Source organism: Capricornis sumatraensis, chromosome 8 (assembly GCF_032405125.1).
Source record: "Capricornis sumatraensis isolate serow.1 chromosome 8, serow.2, whole genome shotgun sequence".
Lineage (NCBI taxonomy): Eukaryota > Metazoa > Chordata > Mammalia > Artiodactyla > Bovidae > Capricornis > Capricornis sumatraensis.
The window spans coordinates 5,767,334-5,781,747 of NC_091076.1; the positions used below are offsets into that span (position 1 = coordinate 5,767,334).

Here is a 14,414-nt window from a genome sequence, read left to right on the forward strand (position 1 = left end):
GGCAAAGATACTGGAGTGGGTTGCCATGCCCTCCTCCAGGGGATCTTCCCGATCCAGGGATTGAACCTGAGTCTCCCACAAAGGGTTCATTCCTTCAAGTCTCATCAACCCACCCATAAATACAGGCTTGGCCTGTGCATCAGGCACAAGAACTTGTATTTGGCAACACTACAATAATGAACATGCCAAACCCGGCCTGTCAGTTTAGATGTGGGCACGGATTCTTGTTGGATGGGGTTTTGGGGGTGGGAATTGGGCCAGAGCAGACCTTGGATGATTTCCAACAGTTTGGAAGCTGTCTGGATGTGCATTCCAGTTGGACCGTGGGGACTAGATATGAACTCAAATGGATAGAATTCAGAGTCTCCAGCCTGGAGGAGGGTTATCTGGTTGGGGTTGGCCCTTGCTGTAATTCCATCTTCAGGAAACCCTCAGGTTTGGGTCCTGGTGTGGGTGCCCTTGGCATGCCCCTTGCCAGTGGTGAACCCAGAGGCCTGACAGTGTAGCAGTTTCTCCTTCCCTGGTGGCTCAGACAGTAAAGAATCTGCCTGTGAAGCAGGAGACCCAGGTTCAATCCTCTGGGTTGGGAAGATCCCCTGGAAAAGGAAATGGCAACCCACTCCAGTAGTCTTGCCTGGAGAATTCCATGGACAGAGGAGCCTGGCGGGCCACAGAGCGACTAGCACTTTCACTTTTTAGATGCTACAGGTAGCCCTTAACTACCTCTCCTTCCCCCTCCCACATCCCCTGTCTACCTACGCTTGAGAAGTGTTGTCCCAGTGGCAAAAACCTGGCCCAGACTCTGCACATGTCGCTAGTCCATAACCCTTTATTCCGAGAGGGATGCTTGCGGAGCTGTCCAAGCTCCTGTGCTGCACGGAGAGTCCTTAGGGCAGCCTCCCCTGAAGGAGGACAGGAGTGCCGTCTCCTCTGCCAATGCAAGTTAGATGTGCCTGAGACCAAAGCACCAGAGCTAGGTGGATAAGGTGCAGAGTGCATGGGAGGGGTGTTCACCTGTCTCAGGAACACCTGAGGGTAAGGAGGTGGGCGGGCCCCAAAAGCTGAGTGGGGGTGTATGGCTCAGTAAAAGCGGAAATCTGGATGGTGCATCTTGTCCTCACCCCTTCAGTCACAGTGGCAAGACACTGAAGCAGGGGCTGCTCCTCTCCGAGCCTGTTTCCTTATCTGTAGAATGGTGCAATAGTGTCTGCCTGGAGGGGAGCTGGTTACTGCTGACCCCAGGTCACCTGCTTCTACTGCTCAGGCCAAATGAGGCAGACGGGGCACTGCCAAAAGTTGTCAGCAGGCTCTAGAACTATCTAGAATTTATTAAATGAGGGGGTGAGAGTAGGAGGATGAGGGGTTTAGTCTCAGGTTTTCTTGGGATTTGTTCAAGGCAAGCGGCCAGCCAAGCTCTCTTCTGTAGGCAGCAGGAAGAGAAACAGACCTGTCGGGGTGGGAAGGATGGGCTTGGTTTGGGCCTGCTCCCACCAGCCTGGGGCAGGGTGTGTGTGTGTGTCTGTGTGTGCAGGTGCTGCTTCTCCACAGCTAGAGCCCTGGGCAGCCGTGGGGCTGGACGGAGGCCTTGGAGAGGGCAAGAAGGCCCCGCGGCGGCTCACCAGATACTTTCTTTTGTGGCCCTCAAGTCCAGGAGGCCTTGGTGTCGAAAGAGCCCTGGGCTCTGGAAAGACCTGGGGCCTTGGAGTGGACCAGCCCAGGATGGGGCGGGGCCGTAGGAAGAGAAGCAGGGAGAGCTCCAGGGAGCAGAGGGTACCACAGCGCCCCCTCCAGCACTTTGCCCCTGCCCTCTGGCCCCAGCGCTATTTGAAATGGGACAAGAAGTAGGCAACGGGGTAGTGGGGCCCATCAATGCCCAGACCCTGGCAGAGGCCCAGCAGGCGGTGACGGGCCTCGGCCGGGCTGGACCCAGCACAGGCCACACTGCAGTAGGGCTCCTCGTATTCACCAGGCACCAGGGCCTCCTCCAGCAGATTGAGGCGCAGCAGGCCCTGGTCGTGAAGAGCCTGCAGGGTCTCGGGGCTGGCGGTGGAACTCAGTGCCTTCAGGTGCTGGGACACCAGGCACATGACACCCACCAGGTGGCCCCGGGCACGGGGGTGGGCGGGCAGGGCAGGTCGCAGGCCACAGGCCACCATAGCCGCAGCCAGCAGCAGGTCCACACCGTAAAGCTCCAGGATCCAGTCTCGCAGGTAGAAGCCGCCCATGCGGGGGTTGATCTCTATGAGCCGCGGCCCAGCCCCGGTCAGCTTGAGCTCCACGTTGAAGACCCCGTCCAGCAGCCCGCAGCCCAGGCAACAGCGGAAGGCGGCCTGCACCAGCTGCGCCTCCTGCTCCGGGGCCAGCCCAGTGGGCATGCAGGCTGCGGTCTCAGTGAAGCCAGGCAGCCGCGTGGGGCCATTGTCAGAGACGAAGGCAGCCAGCAGCCGCCCGCCAAACAACACCAGATCCACATCATGTTCCGTGCCCTCGATGAACTCCATCAGCAGCATGGCATTACCCCAGCCCAGCCCAATGCCCGGGTGATCAGCCTCGCCCTGCAAGTCTCGGGCGATCCGGGAAAAGTGCTCGCGGCACTGTGAGGCATCCTTCACCAGCCGCACACCCACCGCGCCGGCCCCGAACTCCAGCTTCATGACGCCTGGTAGGGGCACCTGGCGGACAGCCCTGTCCACATCGGCCTCACTCTCCAGTGGACAGCAGGGCACGGCATAGAGGGAGGGCGCGGGCCAGGGTGGGCCACGGCGGCACAACAGGTGCAGCTGGGTGCGGCTCTTCTGCTTGGCCAGGCGCATGGCGGCCGGCGGGCTGCAGGGCAGGCCCAGCTCCTGGCAGAGCAAGGCTGTGAGCACCAGGCAGTCATCCCAGTAGGAAAAGCAGCCATCGAGCTGCAGGCCGCGTGCCCGCACCAGCTCCGCCAGCGCCCGGGCATTCTCCTCATCCCGCCGGTGCTCTGTGACGTCGAAGTGGATGAAGGTCTGCACCAGCTGGGACGCAAAGTGGTTCGGGTCTGACTCCACTAGGTGTAGCTGCAGAAAGCACAGGACGGCGACAGGCCGAGATCAGCTTGTGTGGGGCACTGGGCAGGGGGATGGGGCCTGGAATATGGTCCTAGCCCTTGAGGGAGAAGGGTTCACTAGCGCCAGGCACTCCAAGCGTGTTTGATGGAGATTGAGTGAAAAGTGCAGAGGTGAGACGCCTAAAGGGGAGGGAAGGCAACCTAGAGGAGGCAGTGCTTAAACTGGGAGCTGGATAAGATTTGCTGTGTGCTTAGTCGCTCAGTCGTGTCTGACTCTGTGCGACCCTAGGGACTGTAGCCCACCAGGCTCCTCTGTCCGTGGGATTGTCCAGGCAAGAGCACTGGAGTGGGCTGCCATGCCCTCCTCCAGGGGATCTTCCCAACCCAGGGATTGAATCTAGGCCTCCTACATTGCAGATGGATTCTTTACGGTCTGAGCCTCCAGGGAAGCCCGATAAGATTTAGCCCGGGGAAAGATAGTTGCAAGAGGGAGATGGTTGGGGGTAGTGATCTAGGTGGGAGAGGGTGTCAGAAAGGGTTGGTCGACTCCTACTGGCAGGCACAGTCTGGCCTGGGTTTGTAGGGAAACCAACAGGGTTAGGGCTTGGGACTGGTGGCCTGGTGGCCCGAGAGGGGGACCTTTACTCCCAGCGGGAACAAAATTCAGCTAGGGGCCAAAAAAAAAAGTTGAGACTTCTAACCTGGGCTGGGCGATAGGCCGTGCTCCTACGCTGAGGCTCTGTGCTAAGTCGGTTCAGCCCTGTCAGACTCTTCGCGACCCTATGGACCCTAGCCTGCCAGGCTCCCCTGTCTGTGGGCGTTGTCCAGGCAAGAATACTGGAGTGGGTACCGTGCCCTCCTCCAGGGGACCTTCCCGACCCAGGGATCGGAACCCTGGTTTCTTAACATCTCTTGCATCGGCAGGCGGGCTCTTTAAGCACTAGCTCGACCTGGGAAGCCCAAGCTGGACCGCCCTGCATAGGCCCCGCCCCGAGGCCAACACCTCCCGGGCCCCGCCTTCGCCACGCCCACCGGGACTCAAAGCTCCGCCTACCTTGAGCCCGTAGTCGCGCGCCGCCTCCCACACGAACTTCTTGCTGACGCCGCCGGCGCCGAGCAGCAGCAGCTGCTTTCCCTCCATGAGGCAGCGCGCCGAGCGCCGCAGCATCGTTTCCACCAGCGGCGCAGCCGCCGCCTCCTCGGCCGCCAGGCCTGGGCGCTGCGCGGCCCACAGCCCCTCGAGAGCGCCGCACGCTTCCAGACACAGGCCTCCGTTCAGCGCCAGGGCCACGGGGGTCAGCGCACGACCGGCCACCGTCAGGGCGAAGTCCACCCCTGGGCCGGGCAGGAGGGCGCGCGGGCTCAGTGCAGGCCGCCTTCGGGCCTCCGGGGAGGTCCCCCCCCAACCTCCGCCCGTCTTCATCCCCGGAGGCCCCGCACTCACCGAGGAAGTCAGTGCGGACCTGGCGTCCGCCGCGCTGTTCAGCGCTCAGGCCGGCCTCCAGGGTCAGCACGGCGGCTAGCGCGGCCTCGGCCGCCGCCTTGACGCGCTGCCGCACGATTGCCACCTGCGAGGCCTCCCCCAGGCCGCACTGGGCTAGCGCCGCCTCCAGGGTCCCGGGCAAGGAGCTCTGGTGTCGCAGAGGCCGGTCCCCACGGCCCACGCTGCATACTACCTGCGCAGGGAGGAGACTTCAGGGGGCTGGTCCCTCCGGGGACCATCCCCGGCCCCCAGCACACCTCCCCCATGCCACAATCCCGGCCACACTCCTCCCTGGACATTCAACAAGTCCTGTCCTCCAGTGTGACAAACTGCACAAACCACCCTCCCCTGTCACTGCTCATCTGGTCCACCTGCGGGGATTCTCTCCAGGGGTCCAGGCCCAGCTGGGGGTCTCTGTTCCCTAAGGGAGCCAAGTATGCTTGCTCCTAGGTCCTCAGCTCCTGTGCTGGGGGGGTGGGGGGTGCTGTGCCAGCCTGGTGGGCCCAATCCTAAAGCTCCCTGAGGGCAAGGCTGAATCTCTCCTTCTCAGTTTGGCCCAGAGCTGTGTACCTAGGAGGATCCCTAAGCCTCCCTGATATCCCCAGCTTGGAGACCCCTCCTGAAGCATATCGGGGACCCTGGGTCTGTCTCTTCTGTGGGCAAGAGCTCCAGGGGAAGAGGATTCAGCCCTAGGCCCTGGTAGCCAGCATGGCATACGAGGTAGGGCTCCTGTAGTGGGAGGGGTACCTAATGGGTGGGAGAGGAGAGAAGGGTGTCAGACCAGGAGGCCTTCCAGAGGCAACCAAAGTCCCCACCCCCGAGATTTTGTCCTCCCTGCCCAGGGGTCCTCGGAAGCTCAGTGGAAATAAGCTGGGGTGCGGCAGCAGGACCGTGACTTGAATCCGAGCCAGGCTCACCTTGCTCAGCAGGGGCCTGTCACCCTGTGTCCGACACACCACCGCACAGATCCGCAGGGCCAGCTCAGGGCCGGGGGGAGGGCTGCCTGGGGAGAGGCAGTGAGGCCTGAGCACAGAGCAGCCGGGAGGCAAAGCCAAGCTCCACCCTGGGCTGGCCCAGGCGGCCCTCACCTGGGAAGGGGACCCGGGCAGGTGGGCAGACAGCCTCCACCAGGACACTCTCCTCCTCTTCCAGTTTCTCCAGCAATCCCAGCACTGTGTCCACCACTGGGCCCTGCTCAGCTCGTGGATACAGACGCAAGGCCTGCCGCCCCCGCCAGCGCCACCCACTTAGCTTCACGGCCACCTGCAACAGGGAGGGGAAGGCGGCTCCCTCACTACCCAGGCCTCTGCAGGGTGGGACACTCATACCATAAGAGCCAGTGAGGACACAGAGGTAAGAAGGCAGGCGGTTATCACAGAGATGGGGCAGTGGTGGGGGCTCAAAGCTGGGGACGGCTTCCCGGCATGACCTGTAACCATTCAGGGGGTCCCCTCCCATTGGCATCTGCACAGGCTCAGGGGCAAGAGCTGGTTACCTGCAGGGCATCACCCAGGGCCTCGGAATGCAGAAAGGCCCCCACTTCCTCCTTCACCAGTGTCTCCTGGCCCTCTTTGCCATTCAGCTCCACCATCCGTAGTCCCGGGCTGGTATCCCCTCCCCGCAGCAGTGCCGGTGGCTTGTAGGTGAAAGCCAGGGTAGCTGGCACGGCCACGTTGCCCTGCTGAGCCAGCAGCCGCCTCGTCAGCAGCCGGTCCTCCAGCAGCCGGGCCAGCTCGGCTGAGGCTCCAGTGGGGCAGGTCAGGTCGCGGGCGAGCTCAGCCGCCTCTCGACCCCAGCCAGGCCCCAGCCCCAGGCCAGCCAGGAAGTAGGTGGCCTGACGAGGGGGGACAAAGTCATCCAGGAATGTCAGGCCCCCCGGGTGGAAGCTCACAGCCTTGGAGACAAGCAGGGCCGCCTCACCCGGCTGCCCTGGGGCTGGCACCTTTGTCAGCCAAGCAGGGGACAGGCAAAGGAGCATGTTTCCTGTGGGCAGAGAGGGGAGGGTTGCTGGCTAGGGAAGGCTTGATTCCCCCATGCCCTCCACCTCCCACCTGAGCCCCTGGGTTGTAGGGGGCAGCTACTCTCAGAACCTCCCCCCCCCCACCCCGCCTCCGGAGCAGGGCAGCTGGTCCAGTGGAATGCAGGCTGTTGCCAGGGTCGGCGGGTATTTTGGGATGTGGCCGGGCCAGGGCAGGGCTGCCCTTTCCGTAGGAGGGGGTGGGGGAACTTGGGCAGGCACTCACCCGGGCTTTGGACCCCAGCCTCCAGCAGCACGGACAGAAAGGTGCTGGGGGACCCCAGAATGCACAAGGTCACCTCCGCCCCAGGGCAGCCTTGAGAGAGAAGAAAATGACGCCCAGCTCACCAGGGCTCCCCTTGCTGTCTTTCTGCCCACCTTTCCCTGCTCCCATGCCCCTGGCCTCACCCTTGGGCCCCCCAGGTCCTTCCCAGTTATCAGATAAGAACAGTAAAGGGGACAGAGGAGGCTGGAGAGGGAAGGGGAGGCTGCCTGCCCACCCCTGCTCTGTGAGGTTGCCCTTCTCTCCGTAGCTGGTCCAGAAGACGCTGGAGGTTGGGTGCCTAGAGACCTGGGTTCTATCCTGAGCTCTACCACTTTCTGTGCGGCCCTTGGTCCCTGTGCAGCGGGGTGAGGAGTCGCTGCACCCGTTTCCCAGTCTGTTACACTGAGACCAAGTCTGTGATGTTCACCAATTCTAGCTGTAAAGTGTCCACAGACTCTTCTGTGGCTGCCTGATACAGAAAACAGATAAAACAAGGGAGAAGTCCTGGGTCCCAACTGCTAGCTGCCTCCACGGCAACTCCCGAGACACTTCGACAGAAGCGCTGGCTCCACTGAACGTGGATTGCAAATCCCAGGGCTGGATCTTCTGGGGGTGGGAGGGAAGCCTTGATCTCTGACTTGACTGGTGCCAATTGCCCTTTGAAACGCCTGCCTGCCGGAGTTTGACTGACCTCACCTCCCTGGCTTCAGACTGAGCCCGAGCCTGGGGGGAAGGGGCTGACCTTGACAGAGATGGAAAGCAGGCTGGCCTGAGGGTGCCCCCCTCCCCCCAGGTTGCCCCCCACCTCCCTGGAGCCCTCGGGCACCTGTGCGGGGCACCTGGCTGCGGTCCTGGGTCTCCGGGAGGCCCGCTTGCTGCAGACAGCTCTGCAGGAGGCTGTAGTAGTACAGAGTCCAGGCCTGGGCGTCCGCCCCCTCGGGGGCGCCCTTGCAGTCCAGGCCCACGTCGTGGCGCCAGGAACCAGGGAAGCAGCCCGGGGGCGGCAGGCCAGAGCCCCCGCCCCACGGGCCCTCCTCTTCCTCCAGGTCCTTGGAGCCCAGGGGGCAGTCCCACTCGGGACCCAGCGGATCCAGGGAGAGCTGAGGGGGGCAGAAGTGGTGGGTCTTGGGCAGGGTGGGCAAGGGCCACATTAAGTCACCCAAGGGTCTAAGCCCCCCAGTCTCCTAACCTTGGGCAGACCTGGGCCCGGGAAGCAAAGAGGATGGAGTTGGATTGGAGGGTGAAGGCCTGTCAGCAGGGACATGCAGGTGGAAGCACTTTGCAAGCTGTATGTGCGGTGCCCCAAGGGGTGGGGGCAGAAGGCAACGCGCTGCCCTGTCAGCCCACGCGCAGGTCTACCCCAGCGTGGCTCACAGGGGCAGAGGTTTTTGCCTGTTTTGTTTATCAAGGCAGCCCTGGCACACTGTCGTGCTGCTGAGTGTTTGATGACTGAAGAATAAATGAGCGAATAGACCAAGTGATCACTCTTGGGCTGTTTTCTTCTCTCTGGCCACAGTGACCCACAGACCATTATGGAGTTCTGCTGAGACCGAAATACGTAGGTGAACCCGGCCCAGCATCTTCCCCCAAGTAGGCCTGAGGATCTGCTATGCGGCCAGTCTTGGGCCAGGCACCAGTAAGGAAAAAGCTGGTGTCCTTCTTTTCAGATGTTCTGAGTCATGGAAATGCGCTCTTTGCATGAAATCTTATACCCTGCCCCTCTGAGGCTGGCTGACTCCTGACTCCTGCTCAGAGGCTCAGGGTGAACAGGTTGGGGCACAGGTGGGCCTGTCCTCTGGGAAAAGGCTGGGCCTCCCTGGACAAGTCATGAGGTTTCCTTGGGCCTTGGGGTTGCTTGGTGCCCTCCCTGTCCACCCCCAGGGTCCTGATATGGCTTGGACCCAGAGAATCCCCTCGGTCATCGGGAGACAGCCTGTTGCAGGCAGCTGGGAGGGCAGAGGTCTGGGCCTCCAACCTGGACTCGAATCCCGGTTTCCTGGTGCCAAATTCTGAGCCTCGGTGCCTCCTCTTGGAAGTTGCGTTCCCTGAGAGCCCACACTGGGTTCACTGCTGTGTCCCCAAACTTAGAATAGGGCAGGGCACACGGCAATCATGAACGTGGCAGAATAAATGAATGCCAAAGGGCACGGAGCATGCCCACCTCCCGGGGCTGATGGGGGAGAGACGGAGTGCCTGGCACCCCAGCAGCTGCTTGTCCCATGGCGCATGGTGGGGAGTCAAGGGGTGTGGGCGCAGCTGATCTCGGGGCTGAGCTGCCTGCACAGGCCGTGCCAGGGCTAGCTGCTGCCCTCTGGGCCCTCCCTCTGGTTAGGGTCTCAGGCTTTGTGGGGAGGGAGGAGAGGAGACTCACCATGGTACAAGTGGAGAGGCTGAGACTGATGGGAGAGGCTGAGGGAGAGAGACAGAGGGGGAGTCAGGGCAGCCAGGGTCTCCACCTGGCCTCCAGCCAGTAAGACTCTGGGTGGAGAGGTGGCAGCCACCGTGCCTCTCCTGCCTGAGCTCCGAGGCTTCCAAGGCTGCCCCACCCCCACTTCAAGGAAACAGAGGGATTTCTGACGCCAGGACCCCAAGGGGGCGCACCCAGAGCTCACACATCCCAAGTCGCACGCGGCAGCGCTGGGGGTCCTGGCACTCAGCCCTTCCAGCGGCAGGGCGCACCGGGTCCCCCGTGTGTGCACGCGCTGTCTGGGAGAGGCGGGGTGGCGGGGTGCAGGTAGTGTCGCGGGTCCCCCCGGGGGTCGCCAGCGCTCAAGGTACTGTCCCCGCGGCCCCTGCCCTGCATCCCCCTCCCTGGCTCTCCGCGGGGCGCGGGCAGCAGCCGGGGTACCTGGAGCGCAGTAGCGGCTCTGCGGGGCCGTGCGGACCCGGCGGGACTCGGCGGCGGCGGCACAGCGCCCGGCCCAGGCGGCGCCGCTTTATATAGAAGCGACCGGGGCATGCCCAGTGCCGGGCGGGGGCGGCGCGGGGCGCAGGGGCCGGGCCCCGCCGGCCTCCGGCCAGGGAACCCGCCCCACCTCTCCCGCCAAAACCTCCGCCTCCCATCCCAACCTGGGGTCCTGGGGGGCGGGGGTGGGCGCGGCCGACCTGGTCAGAGGTAGGGCGCCGGGCAGGCCAGGGAGAGACAGAGTGACAGACAGGGGGACAGACAGGAGACATTTAGAGCCACAGTAAGTCGAAGAGAGGGCCAGGTTCTAACGGACAGCAAGCATCCGAGACGGTCACAGGTTTAGGGGCTACAGTAAAGACAGAGGACAGAGGGGGATAAATAGAGACCCACAGTGGAAGAGATAGAGGGGGAGGGAGGGGACGGGAGGGAAAGCTGGCAGAGACTGGCACCAGGGCTTGCCCCCAGGGGTGGAGTGCCCAGGAGAGCTGGTGGGGCTCACAGTCTGGTGCCTCGCCCTTGGATGGAGTCCTGAACTCCCCAAGCACCCCCAACCACAGCTGTCTGCCAAGGAGCACCCTGCCCCATAGCAGATGGCATGCCCAGAAAGGCTCTCTTGAACAGGGGTCCCTGTACATCCCCAGAGTCCCTTCTCACCTCTCTGGACCCTCCAGAGTAGTGACCACTGGGTAAGATGGCCCCATGAGGGCAGTCGCAGTTCCCTGGGACGCCCTCTGCCCTAGTGGGGGCCAGGAGGGAAGAGGGTGGCCAAGCTGGGAGTTCCCGTGGGTCTGAGCACAGGAAAGGAAAGGGGGCGTCTACACAATCTGCCCCGCCTATCAGCACTCAGGTCCGCTGGACACCCACAGTTATACCCACTATCTCCCCAAGACACACATCCTTACCCCTAGACACACCCATCCAAACAGCCACAGAAGCACACTGCAAGAGTGTGGCTCACACTCACATGTTCACCCCCAGAAGACACCCCCAGAGATTCGCACTGTCCTCAGGCGTGTCTGCCTAGGTGAACTCCCCCTCAATCCAGCTGCAGGACCTCGGCATCTCCCCTTTCATCTCCTCCTCCTATGATGCGTGTTTCCGCCTCCCAGGACTGGGTGGAAATGATCACAGCTCCCTGTGCTGGGCGCCCAGGACAGGGAGGCCATTGTTACAGGTCTTCCCCCACAGACCCTCTCTCCAGAGACCCCCTGGTGGATCCCTAGAGCCTCCCGGGCTGGAGGGGAAGGACTGATGACCCCGTGGCACTTGTGGGGGCAAAAATGGCTGCCTCGAGCCCTTTCTACAGCTATAGGCAGAGCAGCCTGTGAGGACCACCCCCAACTACCAAAGCAGGGACTTGGGGGAGAAGTGACTTATCTGGAGCCCCCCACCCAGCTTTCCAGGGCTGCTCTGGGCCCCCCTGCTCCAGATCTACACTCTGCTCCTCCCCGAGGCTGGCCCAGGCTCCTGGGATGAGGCGCGGCCACCCTAGAAGATCCATCCTCTTGCTGCATGAGTACCCTGAGCTCCACGGAGATCCACGGAAGGGATGAGGGATGAGGGCATGGACATCACCAGAGCGTGAGCATTGACACAACACGTATTAAAAACCAAAATTCAGCAGAGCACATTTTAAAGATCTTGTCAGCGTTATCCAACGGGTCATGAATCGGGCTAACAGAAAGGAGCTCCAAGGAGCTGTACAAAATGAAAAACTTTTATAGGCAGAAGGGAGCAGACACAAAAGTTATACTTAGGCAAAAAAGTGGGTTGGTTATTGCAAGGTCACTCTCTCCTCCTTATTCTTTTGTCCTTGTCCTCAGCAGTGAGAGTGCCGAGTCCTAACCACTGGACTGCCGAGGAATTCCCTGCAAAGTCACTTTGTTTCAGGGGGGTCAGCAGGAGTGTATCAGGTACATGACCTCCCTAGGGCTGGTCAGGTGATTCCTGATTGACTGCTTTAAAAGAGAGACTTTCCAGGAGAGCTGGAACTGTATTGGTGGTGGTGGTTTAGTTGCTAAGTCGTGTTCGTCTCTTTCGACCCCATGGACTGTGTAACCTGCCAGGCTCCTCTGTCCACAGGGATTTCCCAGGCAAGAATACTGGAGTGGGTTGCCATTTCCTTCTCCAGGGGATCTTCCTGACTCTGGGATTGAGCCCTGGTCTCCCGCATTGCAGGTGGGTTCTTTACCAACAGAGCCAGTAACTAAGTTGTCTCAGTTGGGTGATGGAGGGCTTAGTATCAGTGACTCCATCTTTCGCCTGCTGTCTTGTTCTTGTTTTTTAACATTTTTTTATTTGCCTCCACCAGGTCTTGGTTGCAGCATGTGGGATCTAGTTCCCTGACCAGGGATCAAACCTGGGCCCCCTGCACTGGGATCATAGAGTCTTAGCCACTGGACCACCTGGGAAGTTCCTGATGTCTTGTTAACACAAGCAGCGCAGCATCCGTTTTCTCATCCTTAAATGGGGATTACGATGCCTCCTTTAGCCCAGGCTTGGCTGGGCATGGGGCGCCTGGCAGAAGGCAATAGTGTTAGCAAGTGTTTTGTGACTTGTCCTAGGCACTACGGAGTGCTTTATGTTCCGTATCTCACTTAACCCTACCCCATAGCAGTTGTGATTCTCTGCCTTTTATAGATGAGGCAATCAAGGCTCAGAGAGGTGATGTGATTTGCCGAGGGTCACAGTTGGTGAGGGGCAGGGCTGGGGTCTTCCCTCTGCCGGAGCACGTGCACACAGAGCAGCGTGGTTCTGTACCCAGCCCCAGACTGCCCTGGCTGGGCACCAGCTGTGATGGCATCTGCCTTTGGACACAGAGAGGAAAATCAGGGTCGAGCTGTCAGGCTCTGTGGCAGCCCTGGGACTCGGCGGGGGTGGGGGCAAGCAGGCTGACAGGGCAGTCTTGCTCTGTCTACGCCAGGAGAGCCTGGAGGTCACCCGAGGCTGAGCAGAGCCAGGTAGGGGCGAGGTGAGGAGAGGCCATGCCTGAGCTACTGCCCAGCTCCACTAGGCAGTAATCCCTGTAAAGATGACCCCGGCGGAGCGCTCTCGGGGCTGGGGTGGGAGCTGCTGTTATCCCACTATTTGTAGGAGGAAACGGAGGCTCAGAGAGAGTGAGCCTTTCCTATGTGTTGAGGCAGTCCGAACGCGGGCTGGAAAAGAATTTCCAGACACAGAGCGTTTCAGAAGGGAGTCTATTAAGAACAAAGAGCAGAGAGAAAGTGGACACTGTGAGCGCAGTGGGCCGACCTCCTGACAGAGCAGAGAACGCCGACAGGTTTTGGGGGTTAATAGCCAATTTTTATAGCCTCAAGACAAAGAAAATTCCTGCCGGAAGGTGGGTGTTAGGTTGGGGCATCATAGGGTGTTTACTGGAGTGGGCATCTTTGCCAAATTGGGAGTCAGGAAGCTTCTTAGCGATGATCAGGGGCGCTTTTGGCAATGGCTACCAAGGGGCCCAGTCAGCTTCAGAGGTGACCTTTGTTCTGGGCTCCGCTTCTGTGGCCTGGGGACAGGACTCCACACTGAGCAGGACTTTACAGGAAGTCCAAGCTTGACCTCTGGACAGTGTGGGGATAGGGGGACGTTTGGGGTGGGTGGCGGTCGAGATGAGACCATGTCCCCCCAACCACGAGAGGTCCGTCTGCCTTTCCACTTCTTTGCTTGCCCCCACATTCCTGTCCCTGTCCCCTGGGCTGATGCCAGCCCAGCTTTGCCTCCCACAGGCTGAGTGCTCTCGGGTGGGTCCCGAGAAGGCAGGGGACCTTCTTGGAGCCCCTTTCCGGGCAGGGGTGTAGGGAACTGGGGCTGCATGCGGTTGTGCAGATGCCTCACTGCACAAAGTTGCTCTGCTGCGTGGTCACTTCCCTGCGGTCCTGAAGGGCTGCATGTATCTGGAGGGGGGACATCTTTTCCTAACTAGCACCCGGGTGCCATAAGGGTAACGCAGCCCTGTGGGAACAGTGTGTGTAAAGTGTTCCCACAAGGAAGGAGTGGTCCTCTTCTGGCCTGACCCCTTGGCCCAGGCTTCCCAGGTTGATAACAGGACCTGCAGAAGGACTGCCCAGAAAATGCTTCTCTGAGTAGATAAGGCCGTGACTCAGCCCCGGCTCGAGGGGCCCTGCTGGAGACCGCCTTGCCAGGGTCTGGATCTGTGGGAATGCCTCGTGGCCTCCCCTCCAGCCTCAGGGTGGGTTCTCAGCCTGGGACCAGGCTGCTATTCCTGCTCCCCTAACCTCTCGGCAGAAGAGCTGAGTGGCGGGAGGCAGGGAGTTCAGGGCGGACCCCATAAACTCCCTGCAGGCCCCCACCTGCCTGCTTCCCTGCCTGAGAGTCCATCAGACTCTGGCTCTAAGCCTAAGGCACGGTCTAGCCGGCCCTGCCTCTCTCTGTGACCCTGGGCTGGACACTCAACCTGGCTGGGTCCCCCTTTCTCTACAGAGGCTCTCAGTGCCACCTGCAGAGACAGGGTGTGTGGGTGGATGGTGGGGCTGAGAAAGTGGTCTGTGAACTGCAGGGGAGGGCATTATTATTAAGCTTCAAGTACCCTGGTGGGGTGCTTCCCAGGTGGCACTAGTGGTAAAGAACCCGCCTGCCACTGCAGGAGACATCGGAGATGCGGGTTCGATCCCTGGGTCAGGAAGACCCCCTGGAGGAGGGCATGGCAACCCACTCCAGTATCGCTGCCTGGAGAATCCCATG

The 14,414-nt window shown here is 61.2% G+C and overlaps 1 protein-coding gene across 1 annotated transcript; it reads right to left on the reverse strand.

Moving 5' to 3' along the window:
- Nucleotides 1-1,820: 1,820 nt before the first annotated feature.
- Nucleotides 1,821-7,754, reverse strand: CARNS1 (carnosine synthase 1). The gene is made up of 8 exons (XM_068978662.1): nt 7,629-7,754; nt 6,764-6,853; nt 6,016-6,503; nt 5,609-5,783; nt 5,438-5,523; nt 4,482-4,713; nt 4,092-4,372; nt 1,821-3,047 (listed from the first exon to the last, which is right to left on the reverse strand). The coding sequence occupies exons 3-8, from the start codon at nt 6,496-6,498 to the stop codon at nt 1,821-1,823; spliced, it is 2,484 nt and encodes an 827-aa protein (XP_068834763.1). The 5' UTR covers nt 6,499-6,503; nt 6,764-6,853; nt 7,629-7,754.
- Between the last annotated feature and the right edge of the window lie 6,660 nt (nt 7,755-14,414).